This window comes from Oncorhynchus nerka, linkage group LG13 (assembly GCF_034236695.1).
Source record: "Oncorhynchus nerka isolate Pitt River linkage group LG13, Oner_Uvic_2.0, whole genome shotgun sequence".
Taxonomy (NCBI): domain Eukaryota; kingdom Metazoa; phylum Chordata; class Actinopteri; order Salmoniformes; family Salmonidae; genus Oncorhynchus; species Oncorhynchus nerka.
Window position 1 is genome coordinate 24070241 of NC_088408.1, and position 16561 is coordinate 24086801.

The window sequence follows — 16561 nt, forward strand, 5'->3', positions numbered from 1 at the left end:
GTAATTCAACATTTGGCTAGGCCTATTCTGTTGTTGCTTGCAATATTAATGAAAACATATATTTTTTCATTTCAATTTTTGTGTATCTTTGCAGACCCCTTGCAGTATCTCCCCGGACCCCTAGAGGGCCGCAGACCCCTGGTTAAATACCCCTGAAATATTTTAATGTTATGTTGTTTTTCGAAATGGTTTTAAATATATTAGCTATTTATTTACTAGTTAGTTGTGTAATAATATAATAGTCTGTTGAGTGAGAGAGACAACAATGTGCTGTATTGAAAAACAACAAGAGAAATTAATTATTTTCAAGGTGTCAAGGCTCCATCATTCTTTTCACCACATTTAATTTCAAACAGGGAACATATTACTGCTCTTTGCTCTATTCCCTGACCATGCATATGCAAAACATCCTAGACTGACAATATGATAGATTACTGTCACTTGAGTATTCGTCAGTTTGTGTCAGTTGATCATTTATTTGACCTTTATTGCATTTCATTCAGAAAGAGAACAGTGATAGATAGATAGGCGGCATAGGCCTGTGTTACACTATTAGATAGGTGTTATTAGGATCGGTAACCAGAGCTAACCTAGGTCTCCACATCCTCATTATAACTCTCATTACCTGATTGATTTGAAGCTGATCTTTCCATCTCATCTCTCAACCCGGGAGCCTCTCATCAACATCTTGACTTCTGATTGAAAGACAGATTGAAACTAGCGTAGGAGAGAGAAAATTATGACAAGTAGGCTACACAGTTTTAGCTATTCAGAAGAGCTGTTGCCATGTAACATCAGTGGGTGGGTGTGCAGTGGGTATTTTGTGCCTTTGACTCCACTGTAGGCCTATCACCAGTGAACAAATTATCCAAAAGGTCAGTCCCACACTCAAAAGGATGCAACAAGAGTGAGTGATGATTTCTCAGAATCGGCTGCTCCATACATTCAAGTTTTCTTTCTAGTTTTCTTTCTATCTGAAAGAAGATGATCCCTAGGAAATCTCTTAGCATCACTGACCTGACTTGTGCTAACAGATGGATATTAGGTATTATAGTATTCTATAGTAAACTCAGCAAAAAAAAGAAACGTCCCTTTTTCAGGACCCTGTCTTTCAAAGATAATTCGTAAAAATCCAAATAATTTCACAGATCTTCATTATAAAGGGTTTAAACACTGTTTCCATGCTTGTTCAATGAACCATAAACAATTAATGAACATGCACCTGTGGAACGGTGGTTAAGACACTAACAGCTTACAGACGATTGGCAATTAAGGTCACAGTCCTAAAACTTAGGACACTAAAAAGGCCTTTCTACTGACTCTGAAAAACACCAAAAGAAACATGCCCAGGGTCCCTGCTCATCTGCGTGAATGTGCCTTAGGCATGCTGTAAGGAGGCATGAGGACTGCAGATGTGGCCAGGGCAATAAATTGCAATGTCCATACTGTGAGATGCCTAAGACAGCGCTACAGGGGGACAGGATGGACAGCTAATCATCCTCGCAGTGGCAGACCACGTGTAACAACACCTGCACAGGATCGGTACATCCGAAAATCACACCTGCGGGACAGGTGCAGGATGGCAACAACAACTGCCCAAGTTACACCAGGAATGCACAATCCCTCCATCAGTGCTCAGACTGTCCGCATAAGACTGAGAGAGGCTGGACTGAAGGCTTGTATGTCTGGCAGGTCCTCACCAGACATCACCGGCAACAACGGCGCCTATGGGCACAAACCCACTGTCGCTGGACCAGACATGACTGGCAAAAAGTGCTCTTCTCTGACGAGTCGCGATTTTGGTCTCTCCAGGGATGATGGTCAGGTTCGCATTTATTGTCGAAGGAATGAGCCTGTACTCTGGAGCGGGATTGATTTGGAGGTGGAGGGTCCGTCATGGTCTGGGGCGGTGTGTCACAGCATCATCGGACTGAGCTTGCAGGCAATCTCAATGCTGTGCGTTGCAGGGAAGACATCCTCCAGCATGACAATGCCATACTGCTCCCCTCAGCTGCCTCCCCTGAAATACATACATATGTTAATTCAGAGCTTGATGTGTAACTGTAACCATGCTAAAACACAGTTAAATACGTACTTTGTAAATAAGGCATGAATAGGTGTGAAAGAACTCGTCTCCAAATGAGACTGGAGAGAATATTCTATAGTGATAATTACAGTTTGTCTTTATGCGAGTGCGAGAGAGAGAGAGAGGTTTATGTGTCTGTGTGTTCACGTGTGCGTGCAGTGTATGCATGTGTTTCGTATTCGTGTCTGTTTGTATCTGTGTGCAGACATGGGGGAAGGGGTTATTGTTTCACATCTCACTTAGAGGAGGTTGTAGGAAATGTGTCTCCTTTAGAAACCAGGCATTATTTCTGAATGCCGTTGTGATACAACTACAAAAAAAATATGTTTTACATACACCAGATAGGTGCATTGAAATATGTCGTTTTACTGGGACAGCCATAGTAGTACAGTGCACCTGGCGCAATATTAGGATTAAGTGCCTTGCTCAAGAGGACACAGACAGATGTTTCACCTTGTCGGCTCGTTAACCAGCAACCTTTTGATTACTGACCTAACACTCTAACCGTATAAGGCTACTTGCAACCCAGGACTATTTAAAGGGCTATGATATATCCTAAGATCCTAATGGTATAGCCGTGAGCACTAAAATACCCAAAATAGAAATGTCAAGAAATGCTATATGGTGTTGCTGTGCATGAAACCAGTCTGAAACACATTTATGGAATGATATATGACTTCGGTAGGATTCTTTTCTCATTACCTAGGGAGTGTGTGAATCCTGTTAATATGAAGAGACTTAAAGGCATGCTCTGAAGTTCTCTTTCCCCCTGGTTACATAACAAATTACATGCACAATCTCTGCTGTCATACTGTCACGATCGTTATAAAGATGAGACCAAGGCGCAGCGTGAGTAGAGTTCCACATGTTTTTAATAAAACCGAAACTCAGCAAAACGAAACAAACAAATAATGCTATATGAATAGTGCAGACAGGCAACTAAACATAGAACAAGATCCCACAAACACCAAAGGGAAATGGCTACCTAAATATGATCTCCAATCAGAGACAACGATAAACAGCTGCCTCTGATTGGGAGCCATATCAGGCCACCATAGACATACAAATCACCTAGACCTAGAAAAACTCTAGACATACAAAAAACCCTAGACAATACAGAAACTAGCGTAGCCACCCGTCGTTGGAGGTACCGGACTGTGGCCGGCCCGTCGTTGGAGGTTCCGTACTGTGAAACATAGCCAGAAGCTCTGGACTGGGAACTGTCGCCAGAAGCTCTGGACTGGGAACTGTCGCCGGAAGCTCTGGACTGGAAACTGTCGCCGGAAGCTCTGGACTGGGAACTGTCGCCGGAAACTCTGGACTGGGAACTGTCGCCGGAAGCTCTGGACTGGGAACTGTCGCCGGAAACTCTGGACTGGGAACTGTCGCCGGAAACTCTGGACTGGGAACTGGCGCCGGAAACTCTGGACTGGGAACTGGCGCCGGAAACTCTGGACTGGGAACTGGCGCCGGAAACTCTGGACTAGGAACTGTCGCCGGAAACTCTGGACTAGGAACTGTCGCCGGAAACTCTGGACTAGGAACTGCCGCCGGAAGCTCTGGACAGTGGAGGCGCACTGGAGGTCTGGTGCGTGATGCCGGCACTGGTGGTACTGGGCTGGGGACACGCACCTCAGGGCGAGTGCGGGGAGCAGGCACAGGACGTACTGGACTGTGGAGGCGCACTGGAGATCTGGAGTGTAGAGCTGGCACAATGCATCCTGGTTGGATGCTCACTTGAGCCCGGCAAGTGCGAGGAGCTGGAATAGAGTGCACCGGGCTATGAATGCGAACTGGAGACTGCGAACTGTCTGACCAGCCACACGCTCCCCACGGCATGGCTCAGGTCTAACCCCTGACTCTGCCAATCTCCCCGTGTGTCCTCCCAAAAATGTTTGGATCTGCCTCTCGGGCTTCCGTGCTAGCCGTGTCCCCTTGTATCGTTGCCGTTCCTCCTGCGCTATCTCCACCTGCTTCCATGGCAGGGTCTTGTCCCCTGCCATTACCTCGTCCCAGGTCAAGGATGTCCTCCACTCATCTTTCTCCCGGGCCCAGGACGTCCACTCCTCTTGAACACGCTGCTTGGTCTTTTTATGGTGGGATCTTCTGTCACGATCGTTATAAAGATGAGACCAAGGAGCAGCGTGAGTAGAGTTCCACATGTTTTTAATAAAACCGAAAGTCAGCAAAACGAAACAAACAAACCGTGAAGTATACGAATAGTGCAGACAGGCAACTAAACATAGGACAAGATCCCACAAACACCAAAGGTAAATGGCTAGCTAAATATGATCCCCAATCAGAGACAACGATAAACAGCTGCCTCTGATTGGGAACCATAACAGGCCACCATAGACATACAAATCACCTAGACCTACAAAAACCATAGACATACAAAAAATCCTAGACAATTCAAAAATTAGCGTACCCACCCTAGTCACGCTCTGACCTAACCAAAATATAAAGAAAACAGAGATATCTGAGGTCAGGGCGTGACACATATGGCAAATGACAAATGGCATAGGCACTCATAGTTTAGTAATCTGTTATTGGTTTCTGTTGTTAGTGCACACCCCTGGCTACATGCAGCAAGCCTTACAAAGTCACTGTTTGACTGAATATTATGCAATCTTGAATCCAACATGGCGTAGCAGTAGGACATGTATTTTTGACTTGTACCGTCCTGTCCCGTGTTTATATTGTTTTCGTCGTATATATTTAGGATATATTTTAATCTCACTTTCCATCTACGGACTGAATATACTCTCCTGCAACCCGCCTCACCCAATGTGGTACGGATCTGCTATTTTTAAACTTTAGAACCGGAACCCCCATCAGTAGCTAGCCAGCTATCTGGCTACAAGCTAGTAGTCAGCCACTGCTAGTGGTCCTCACCGTTAACTCGTACATCAGTCATCCTCAACCCAGTCAATTCCTGCCAGTCTGCACACCGCGATATCAACACTTATGAACACTTACCACGCTGCATCTTGGTCCGATCGTTACTCCTCTTCAGATGAAGAGGAAATCTGCTGTTGCAGAAATACCCACCACAAAAAGGACCAAGCGGCGTGGTAATGGGCAGCAGCAGCAGTGAACACAAGACTCCTGGACTTGGGAGGAGATCCTGGCTGGAAGGGATCGCCTCCCATGGGAACAGGTGGAGGCAGCTAGGAGAATAGAGGCAGCCGGAGAGAGGAGCCAGTGATATGAGGGGAACACGGCTGGCAAGGAAGCCCGAGAGGCAGCCCCAAAAAATGATTGGGGGGGGAGTACACAGGGAGTGTGGCGATGCCAGGTAGGAGACCTCAGGGTCGCCCAGCGTAGCAGTGACTAAGGAATTTGGCTCCCTGACTCATCTAGTGCAACTCTTTGGACCCTATGATCACTCGGCTACACATGCCTCTCCCTAATGTCAATATGCCTTGTCTATTGCTGCTCTGGTTAGTTATTATTGTCTTATTTCACTGTAGAGACCCTAGCCCTGCTCAATATGCCTTAGAAAGCCCTTTTGTTCCACCCCCCACACATGCAGAAACTTCACCTGGCTTAACTGGTGCCTCTAGAGACAAAGCCTCTCTCATCGTCACTCAATGCCTAGGTTTTCCTCCACTGTACTCACATCCTACCATACTCTAGTCTGTACATTATACTTTGAATCTATTCTTCCACACCCAGAAATCTGGTCCTTTTACTCTCTGTTCCGAACGCACTAGACGACCAGTTCTTATAGCCTTTAGCTGTATCCTTATCCTACTCCTCCTCTGTTCCTCTGGCGATGTAGAGGTAAACCCAGACCCTGCAGCCCCCAGCACCACTCCCATTCTCCAGGCGCTCTCATTTGTTGACTTTTGTAACTGTAAAAGCCTTGGTTTCATGCATGTTAACATTAGAAGACTCCTACCTAAGTTTGGTTTATCCACTGCTTTAGCACACTCTGCAAACCCTGATGTCCTAGCTGTGTCTGAATCCTGGCCACCAGAAATCCTGAAATTTCCATCCCTAACTATAACGTCTTCCGACAAGATATAACTGCCAAAGGGGGCGGAGTTGAAATCTACTGCAGGGTTCTGTCATACTATCCAGGTCTGTGCCAAAACAATTCGAGCTTCTACTTTTAAAAATCCACATTTCCAGAAACAAGTCTCTCACCGTTGCCGCTTGTTATCGACCCCCTTCAGCCCCCAGCTTTGCCCTGGACACCATATGTGAATTGATTGCCCCCTTCTATCTTCAAAGTTCGTACTGTTAGGTGACCTAAACTGGGATATACTTAACACCCAGGCCGTCATACAATCTAAACAAGATGACCTCAATCTCACACAAATTATTAAGGAACCTACCAGGTACAACCCTAAATTTGTAACCATGGGCACCCTCTTAGATATCATCCTGACCAACTTGCCCTCCAAATACACCTCTGCTGTCTTCAACCAGAATCTCAGAGATCACTTTCTCATTGCCTGCATGCATGATGGGTCCGTGGTCAAATGACCACCCCTCATCACTGTCAAATGCTCCCTAAAACACTTCAGTGAGCAGGCCTTTCTAATCGACCTGGCCCGGGTATCCTGGAAGGATATTGACCTCATCCTGTCAGTAGAGGATGCCTGGTAGCTCTTTCAAAGTGCTTTCCTTGCCATCTTAATTAAGCATGCACCATTCAAAAAATGTAGAACTATGAACAGATATAGACTTTGGTTCACCCCAGACTTGACTGCCCTTGACCAGCACAAAAACATTCTGTGGCGTTCTGCATTAGCATCGAATAGCCCCCGCAATATGCAACTTTTCAGGGAAGTCAGGAACCAATATACTCAGTCAGTTAGGAAAGCAAAGCCTAGCTTTTTCAAACAGAAATCTGCACCCTGTAGCATTAATTCCAAAAAGTTTTGGGACACTGCAAATTCCATGGGGGATAAGAGGACCTCCTCCCAGCTGCCCACTGCACTGAGGCTAGGGAACTGTCACCACCGATAAATCTGCGATAATCGATAATCTCTATAAGCATTTTTCTTCGGCTGGCCATGCTTTCCACCTGGCTACCCCTACTCCGGTCAACAGCTCAGCACCCCCTGCAGCAACTTGCGCAAGTGCTGATGTTCTGAAAGAGCTGCAAAATCTGGATCCTTACAAATCAGCCGGCCTAGATAATCTGGACCCTCTCTGTTTAAAATTATCCTGCGAAATTGTTGCAACCCCTACCCCTGTTCAATCTCTCTTTTGTATCGTCTGAGATCCCCAAAGATCCACCATCATTTGCAAATAAATTCATAAAAAATCCTACAATGTGATTTTCTGGATTTCTTTTACTAATTTTGTCTGTCATAGTTGAAGTGTACCTATGATGAAAATTACAGGCCTCTCTAATATTTTTAAGTGGGAGAACTTGTACAATTGGTGGCTGACTAAATACTTTTTTTGCCCCACTGTATGCCTCTGCTAGCCACACAACCACTGCCTCAGAGAGGTTGGGTAACCTCCTTCTTGGCTGGTCCTGTCTAGGGGTGACATTGGATGGGGCCACAGTCTCCCAATAACAGCAGCCCAGAGAATCAAAATCCACTGGTCCTGGGAATGGAGCTCTAACAGAGCTTTCTCATGGAAAGGTGAAATGGCATCGTCATCATAAGGCTAGGCAGCCTAGTCTAAAGAGGGAACCTTCATTACTCCTCAGACCAGTGTCCTCAGTTTTCAACAGCAGCTCTCTCCTAAAATAGCCTACCTCACTGTGGCTACCGGCTAGACATGCTACCGAACACAAGACCAACCAGCAAAGATCTTATTTTCTCATGCCTAATCATCTGCTGGATTTTTTTCCCTCAATCTATTTTTAAATGATGTCTGAGATATTAATTGAACCACACGAGGCCAGCCTACATAACCTTTTCCTTTTCCAACCAGATCCTTTAAATGAATATCTCAGTTTTTTTCCAAAAGAATTCATGATTGCCACGGGATTCTGGGAACCAGATAATGGCAGGGATAGGCGGTGCTCTGAGGGAAAACTTGTTCACACATTACACCACATGTCCTCCAAGTCACACAAATATCCAATAGGTGGTTTAGGTTCATAATAAAACACATGGGGCTGGAGATTTGACCCTCTGTGGGTAGGAACCAGATAGACAGGTATTATGATTTAGGTAATGATAAATACATGACAAACTGGGAACATGTTGTTTTGTATCACACCATGTCCTAACAAACATCAATTGTCTATGGGACTCCACTCCATACCCGTGAATTCACAAGGTTGAACACCAATAATAGCCAACTTAATTTATTCAGCTATTTGTTACAGTGTGTGTGCATTGTGTAATATCAGTGTATTCCAGAGGTATCATTATGCATGCCGCTAGTACGGTCGATTTTTAATAATACCTCAAGTGAAAGCAGTCCTTTGTAGTTGATGTTGTATTTGCAATAATGTTGTATCTGGGCTGCTGGATGTGTAATAAGATGTTGTGAGAAGAGGAAGATTGGCCTCAGGTGTTAAGGCTGCTTTTGGCTAGGATGACCTGTGGTGTACTGTGCGAACGAGTGCACATGGAGCCCTCACAGTCACAGTCACACATCACAGCTGAGAAATCAAATCAAATCAAAGCTTATTTGTCACGTGCGCCGAATACAACAGGTGTAGTAGACCTTACAGCGTAAAAGAGAGCTGGGGGGGGAGGCAATGCAAATAGTCCGGGTAACCATTTGGTTACTTGTTCAGGAGTCTTATGGCTTGGGGGTAAAAACTGTTGAGAAGCCTGTTTACCGCTTGCCATGCGGTAGTAGAGAGAACAGTCTATGACTGGGGTGGCTGGGGTCTTTGACAATTTTTAGGGCCTTCCTCTGACACCGCCTGGTGTAGAGGTCCTGGATGGCAGGCAGCTTAGCCCCAGTGATGTACTGGGCCGTACGCACTACCCTCTGAAGTGCCTTGCGGTCAGAGGCCGAGCAATTGCCGTACCAGGCAGTGATGCAACCGGCAACCGGTTAGGATGCTCTCAATGTTGCAGCTGTAGAACCTTTTGAGGATCTCAGGACCAATGCCAAATCGTTTCCTGAGGGGGAATAGACTTTGTTGTGCCCTCTTCACGACCTTCTTGGTGTGTTTGGACCAATCTAGTTTGTTGTTAATGTGGACACCAAGGAATTTGATGCTCTCAACCTGCTCCACTACAGCCCCATCGATGAGAATGGGGACGTGCTCGCTGCTCCTTTTCCTGTAGTCCACAATCATCTCCTTAGTCTTGGTTACGTTGAGGGATAGGTTGTTATTCTGGCACCACCCGACCAGGTCTCTGACCTCCTCCCTGTAGGCTGTCTCGTCATTGTCGGTGATCAGGCCTACCACTGTTGTGTCGTCAGAAAACTTAATGATGGTTTTGGAGCTGTGCCTGTCCATGCAGTCGTGGGTGAACAGGGAGTACAGGAGGGGACTGAGCACGCACCCCTGGGGAGCTCCAGTGTTGAGGATCAGCGTGGCAGACGTGTTGCTACCTACCCTCACCACCTTCTTTGCCTATGTTCCCTAGAGAGAGGTGTTGTGTCTTTGGCATCATTAAAGGTGAAGGCTGTTGTTTTATCAAATCAATTCTCTGTCATTTTTATTATGTGATTGAACTAATCATGTAAATTTAATTAACTAGGAAGTCGGGGCACCACGGCAAAGTTATACTTTTCCGAATCTAACTTCAGATATTTTAATATCTGATCAATTAGTCTTCTAATTAATTAGTTATTATTTACCTCACATCAGTCTCATTCTGAACGTCGTAAATTTTTGGTTATCTGCACGAACCCAGCCTTTACTAAATCATCCATACACCAATTGGCTTAATCATTTATCTACTAACTAACTAAATAATCACAGAAATGCATAAACAGTAGATATCGGTTACTAACAATGATAGGGAAGATTCCCTAGAGGGCTAAACAAAAACAGTTTGGCTATAACACGATAGATTCAGAGAAGATAAGGGGTTTTAGAAGGAATGCTAAGGAACATTGTGTCACGTTCTGACCTTGATTTCCTTTGTTTTGTCTTTATTTAGCATGGTCAGGGCATGAGTTGGGGTGGGCAGTCTATGTTTTGTGTTTCTATGTTTGGTTTCTGTTTCGGTCTAGTATGGTTCTCAATCAGAGGCAGGTGTTGTTAGTTGACTCTGATTGAGAATCATACTTAGGTAGCCTGTGTTTCACTGTTGGTTTGTGGGTGTTTGTTTCCGTGTGAGTGTTTGTCGCCACACTGTATTGTTTTGTATTTCAGTGTTCAGTTCTTTTTAATAAATCGTCATGAACACTTACCACGCTGCATCTTGGTCCGATCGTTACTCCTCTTCAGATGAAGAGGAAATCTGCCGTTGCAGAAATACCCACCACAAAAAGGACCAAGCGGCGTGGTAATGGGCAGCAGCAGCAGCGAACACAAGACTCCTGGACTTGTGAGGATATCCTGGCTGGAAGGGATCGCCTCCCATGGGAACAGGTGGAGGCAGCTAGGAGAGTAGAGGCAGCTGGAGAGAGGAGCCAGCGATATGAGGGGAACACGGCTGGCAAGGAAGCCCGAGAGGCAGCCCCAAAAAATTATTGGGGGGGGGTACACAGGGAGTGTGGCGATGCCAGGTAGGAGACCTGCGCCAACTTCCTGTGCTTACCGGAGAGAGAGAGGGACCGGGCAGGCACCATGTTATGCGGTGGAGCGCACAGTTCCCCCAGTGCGTGTGCATAGCCCGGTGCGGTACATTCCAGCTCCTCGTATCGGCCGGGCTAGAGTGGGCATCGAGCCAGGTGCCATGAAGCCGGCTTTACGCATCTGTGCCGGACCAGTGCGTCTCCTCTGGTCGGCGTACATGGCACCAGCCTTAGGCATTGTGTCCTAGGTTCACCAGCACAGCCCGGCCTATTCCACCTCACCGCACTGGTCGGGCTACGGGGAGCATTCAACCAGGTAAGGTTGGGCATGCTCGGTGCTCAAGAGCTCCAGTGCGCCTGCACGGTCCGGTCTATCCAGTGCCACCTCCATGCACCAGCCCTCCGGTGGCAGCCCCCCGCACCAGGCTGTCTCTCGGTCTTCTGCCTACTGGGTCTCCCGTCTGTCCTGAGCTGCTAGAGTCTCCCGTCTGTCCAGAGCTGCCAGAGTCTCCCGTCTGTCCTGAGCTGCTAGAGTCTCCCGTCTGTCCTGAGCTGCTAGAGTCTCCCGTCTGTCCTGGTATGCTAGAGTCACCCGTCTGTCCTGAGCTGCTAGAGTCTCCCGTCAGTCCGGAGCTGCTAGAGCCGCCAGTCTGTCCTGAGCCGTCAGTCAGCCAGGAGCTGCCAGAGCCGCCAGCCAGCCAGGAGCTGCCAGAGCCGTCAGTCAGCCAGGAGCTGCCAGAGCCGTCAGCCAGCCAGGATCTGCCAGAGCCGTCAGTCAGCCAGGCAATGCCAGAATCGCCCTTCACTCCGGAGTCTCCCGCCTGTCCGGCTCTGCTGGAGGCGTCCTTCATTCCAGCGCTGCCGGAGTCTCCCGCCTGTCCGGCGCTGCCAGAATCCCCCATCCATTCGGTACTGTTTCGTTTTTCGTTTTCATCACATCGTTTATTGTTTTGTATTTCAGTGTTCAGTTCGTTTTTAATAAATCGTCATGAACACTTACCACGCTGCACCTTGGTCCGATCCTTACTCCTCTTCAGACGAAGAGGAAATCTGCCGTTACACATTGGTCTTTTATCGGACCAGGGAAGCTATTCTCACATAAATACATATGTCACTAATGATCACTCGTTCGGAAAAGCAATGCGTTGTATTTACGTGAAGCTGGTTATGTGAGGCTCTGTTTTGTCCTGTCCTTTTTGGAATCTTCCGGGTCGTCGTGTGATCACGTGGTCTGAGATGTTCATCTCACTCTGGAGATTCGTCCACGTCGATCAGTGTTCTTGTACTAGATGTGCTACCTTTCCAGCTGCAGTCTGTTAGGCTGTCATCTAGGACTCACTTCTTCTTGGGTGATCAATAGTTCAGAGTTCATACCATTTCATGTGTAGTGCAAGCTCTCACATTTCCTGGCCTGTAGGGTTGAAATTAGAATTAGCCCTTTTTAAACGTGAAGACACGTCCTCCTGTTCTTTGGAACTTAGGTGACTTTGGGTCACGGGGCTTTTATAGAAATGTAGAAAAGGGCTTGGTTCATAATTTCCAAACAATGCCTGTTCACTTGGGAGTGGCTCCTGACTTAGTTCAACTTTAAAGGGAAGATGATTTTCTCATTTTAAAAGTTATCATACTACATCATTTCGCAAATAGTTTCATCTTTACTCATTCATTTTAAACAATAATTAGATGCAAACCTCATAACTGAGTCCCCTGTATAAACAGAGTTAGGGTAATGTGGCTGTATTGTCTTTAATGAGGTCACAAACATGAAACAAAACAGATCGGGTTGTAGCTGGTTTCTCCACCGACCGTTTACACATTCTCCAAAATATGGATATTGTTCAGATCTCAAATTCTGGGATGTAGTAGAAGTTTATTTGTTCTACTGTGAAACTCTCTCCATACTGCATGGCCAGTGAGAGTCTCTTTACTGAATGTATGACGTGGGGGTGAATTGCTAGCCAATTCACTGAAAGGTGTTGACTATGCAAATCTCACTCTGGTATTACTTACTGTGTTCTAGGAGGCTAGGAGGGACCTTCCTTTTCAGACTCCAATCAATGATTTCACATGTAGTTTATGAAAAAAAAGGCTCCCACAATTTTTTGTATTTATTTAACCTTTATTTAACTAAGCAAGTCAGTAAAGAACACATTCTTATTTACAATGACGGCCTACCCAGGACTACCAATCACAGCCAGGTGGGATGCAGCCTCGATTCAAACCAGAGACTGCAGTGACGCCAGAGATGCCTTAGACTGCTGCGCCACTCGGGAGCCCCAACAATGAGTTGGATCTATAGAGAGGGTGTAATGTTTCTGGGTCAAGGGTCACTTCTTTCTCATTGAGTTTCTATCAAACCCATTGAGGTTCTCATCAATTAATATGTCACCTGTTTGGAATTTCCAAAAAATAGAAGGGAATCCGTTTAAAAAAAAAATTGCTTGTCTTGTGCAGCGGGTTTCTGAAAGACAGTTTGTTTTAATAATGAGAGACCTTTTGAGGTATCTCCAATTAAAGCTACTACTTGAACTAGCTCGAACATCGCTTTTCCGTCCATATTTAGTTTGATTTCTATTTTATTTCATTTCAGTAAGTGTTTCATAAGATTTGTATCTAGACCAGGGACCCCTCCCAGGCAAACCAGTGACCCAGGGACCCCATCATTTGTTAGCAAAACATGTCTTCAAATCAAATCAAATCAAATCAAATTTTATTTGTCACATACACATGGTTAGCAGATGTTAATGCGAGTGTAGCGAAATGCTTGTGCTTCTAGTTCCGACAATGCAGTGATAACCAACAAGTAATCTAACTAACAATTCCAAAACTACTGTCTTATACACAGTGTAAGGGGATAAGGAATATGTACATAAGGATATATGAATGAGTGATGGTACAGAGCAGCATACAGTAGATGGTATCGAGTACAGTATATACATATGAGATGAGTATGTAGACAAAGTAAACAAAGTGGCATAGTTAAAGTGGCTAGTGATACATGTATTACATAAGGATGCAGTCGATGATGTAGAGTACAGTATATACGTATGCATATGAGATGAATAATGTAGGGTAAGTAACATTATCTAAGGTAGCATTGTTTAAAGTGGCTAGTGATATATTTACATAATTTCCCATCAATTCCCATTATTAAAGTGGCTGGAGTTGGGTCAGTGTCAATGACAGTGTGTTGGCAGCAGCCACTCAATGTTAGTGGTGGCTGTTTAACAGTCTGATGGCCTTGAGATAGAAGCTGTTTTTCAGTCTCTCGGTCCCAGCTTTGATGCACCTGTACTGACCTCGCCTTCTGGATGATAGCGGGGTGAACAGGCAGTGGTTCAGGTGGTTGATGTCCTTGATGATCTTTATGGCCTTCCTGTAACATCGGGTGGTGTAGGTGTCCTGTAGGGCAGGTAGTTTGCCCCCGGTGATGCGTTGTGCAGACCTCACTACCCTCTGGAGAGCCTTACGGTTGAGGGCGGAGCAGTTGCCGTACCAGGCGGTGATACAGCCCGCCAGGATGCTCTCGATTGTGCATCTGTAGAAGTTTGTGAGTGCTTTTGGTGACAAGCCGAATTTCTTCAGCCTCCTGAGGTTGAAGAGGCGCTGCTGCGCCTTCTTCACGACGCTGTCAGTGTGAGTGGACCAATTCAGTTTGTCTGTGATGTGTATGCCGAGGAACTTAAAACTTGCTACCCTCTCCACTACTGTTCCATCGATGTGGATAGGGGTGTTCCCTCTGCTGTTTCCTGAAGTCCACAATCATCTCCTTAGTTTTGTTGACGTTGAGTGTGAGGTTATTTTCCTGACACCACACTCCGAGGGCCCTCACCTCCTCCCTGTAGGCCGTCTCGTCGTTGTTGGTAATCAAGCCTACCACTGTTGTGTCGTCCGCAAACTTGATGATTGAGTTGGAGGCGTGCATGGCCACGCAGTCGTGGGTGAACAGGGAGTACAGGAGAGGGCTCAGAACGCACCCTTGTGGGGCCCCGTGTTGAGGATCAGCGGGGAGGAGATGTTGTTGCCTACCCTCACCACCTGGGGGCGGCCCGTCAGGAAGTCCAGTACCCAGTTGCACAGGGCGGGGTCGAGACCCAGGGTCTCGAGCTTGATGACGAGCTTGGAGGGTACTATGGTGTTGAATGCCGAGCTGTAGTCGATGAACAGCATTCTCACATAGGTATTCCTCTTGTCCAGGTGGGTTAGGGCAGTGTGCAGTGTGGTTGAGATTGTATCGTCTGTGGACCTATTTGGGCGGTAAGCAAATTGGAGTGGGTCTAGGGTGTCAGGTAGGGTGGAGGTGATATGGTCCTTGACTAGTCTCTCAAAGCACTTCATGATGACGGAAGTGAGTGCTACGGGGCGGTAGTCGTTTAGCTCAGTTACCTTAGCTTTCTTGGGAACAGGAACAATGGTGGCCCTCTTGAAGCATGTGGGAACAGCAGACTGGTCTTGTCTTATCATCAAGTGAATGACAATGGCAAGGAGAAGTAGTCAACATTTTAAAATGAATAGATTTGGTAGATAGTTTTTCACTATTTTTACCTCCCCACATTATAAATAGAAGAGGAAATGTAAACTCTAACATAGCCTACTAGCTAGAAAGGTACCTCCAAACACATTTTAGGTAAGAGCAGCTGTTTACTGATTAAACGAAGGTTAGCCATAATGTTCAAGTCAAGAAAGCTTAACCAGATACTCCAGTGAGTGTAATTGGCTCCAATGAGGGTAATTTGCTCAATATTAGCAGTTAATAAATAAAGTTGACATCATTAGAAATAAGCTATTCTTCTCTTTTCTAGGTATGCCATTCAAAATGTGTTTTCTGTTGTTGCTAGCTAATGGGGGGGGGCAAACATTGAGGGGGAAAAAAAAAAATTACGGAACCCCCGCAGACCCCCGGTTTAATAATCCCTGATCTAGACTTTATAATACATGATATATTGAATCTCTATAGCTTTTATTTAATTGTGAGATAGGAGGAAAGTGCTTTTCCTTTGATAATGGAAATACGTTTGGCTACTACTGTGTCATCATGTCACACCCTGATCTGTTTCACCTGTCTTGTGATTGTCTCCACTCCCTCCAGGAGTCGCTTATTATCCCTGGTGTACATATCCCTGTGTTTTCTGTCTCTGTGCCAGTTCATCCTGTATGTTTTTCAAGTCAACCAGCGTTTTTCCCGTACTCCTGCTTCTATTCTCTTTTGAAAGTCCTCCCTTGCCTTTTTTCTGGACTCCGTACCAGCCTGCCTGACCATTCTGCCTGCCCTGACCTCGAGTCTGCCTGCCACTCCGTACCAGCCTGCCTGACCATTCTGCCTGCCCTGACCTCGAGTCTGCCTGCCACTCCATACCAGCCTGCCTGACCATTCTGCCTGCCCTGACCTCGAGTCTGCCTGCCACTCCGTACCAGCCTGCCTGACCATTCTGCCTGCCCTGACCTCGAGTCTGCCTGCCACTCCGTACCAGCCTGCCTGACCATTCTGCCTGCCCTGACCTCGAGTCTGCCTGCCACTCCGTACCAGCCTGCCTGACCATTCTGCCTGCCTTGACCTCGAGTCTGCCTGCCACTCCGTACCAGCCTGCCTGACCATTCTGCCTGCCCTGACCTCGAGTCTGCCTGCCACTCCGTACCAGCCTGCCTGACCATTCTGCCTGCCCTGACCTTGAGTCTGCCTGCCACTCCGTACCAGCCTGCCTGACCATTCTGCCTGCCCTGATCTCGAGTCTGCCTGCCACTCCGTACCAGCCTGCTTGACCATTCTGCCTGCCCTGACCTCGAGTCTGCCTGCCACTCCGTACCAGCCTGCCTGACCATTCTGCCTGCCCTGACCTCGAGTCTGCC

General features: G+C 46.6%; 1 protein-coding gene across 1 annotated transcript; it reads right to left on the reverse strand.

Annotated features, from left to right (window-relative positions):
• Positions 1-11085: 11085 nt before the first annotated feature.
• On the reverse strand, positions 11086-11616 carry LOC135574765 (sericin-1-like). Its single transcript, XM_065026963.1, has 2 exons — positions 11478-11616; positions 11086-11369 (listed from the first exon to the last, which is right to left on the reverse strand). Exons 1-2 carry the CDS (start codon positions 11614-11616, stop codon positions 11086-11088), a joined length of 423 nt encoding a protein of 140 aa, XP_064883035.1.
• Between the last annotated feature and the right edge of the window lie 4945 nt (positions 11617-16561).

Coding starts and splice junctions, on each gene's coding strand:
- LOC135574765 (XM_065026963.1), bottom strand. CDS start 11,616: ATGGGGGATTCTGGCAGCGCCGGACAGGCGGGAGACTCCGGCAGCGCT. Junction 11,370..11,477: donor CTGGCTGACTGACGGCTCTG/GCAGATCCTGGC, acceptor CTGACGGCTCAG/GACAGACTGGCGGCTCTAGC.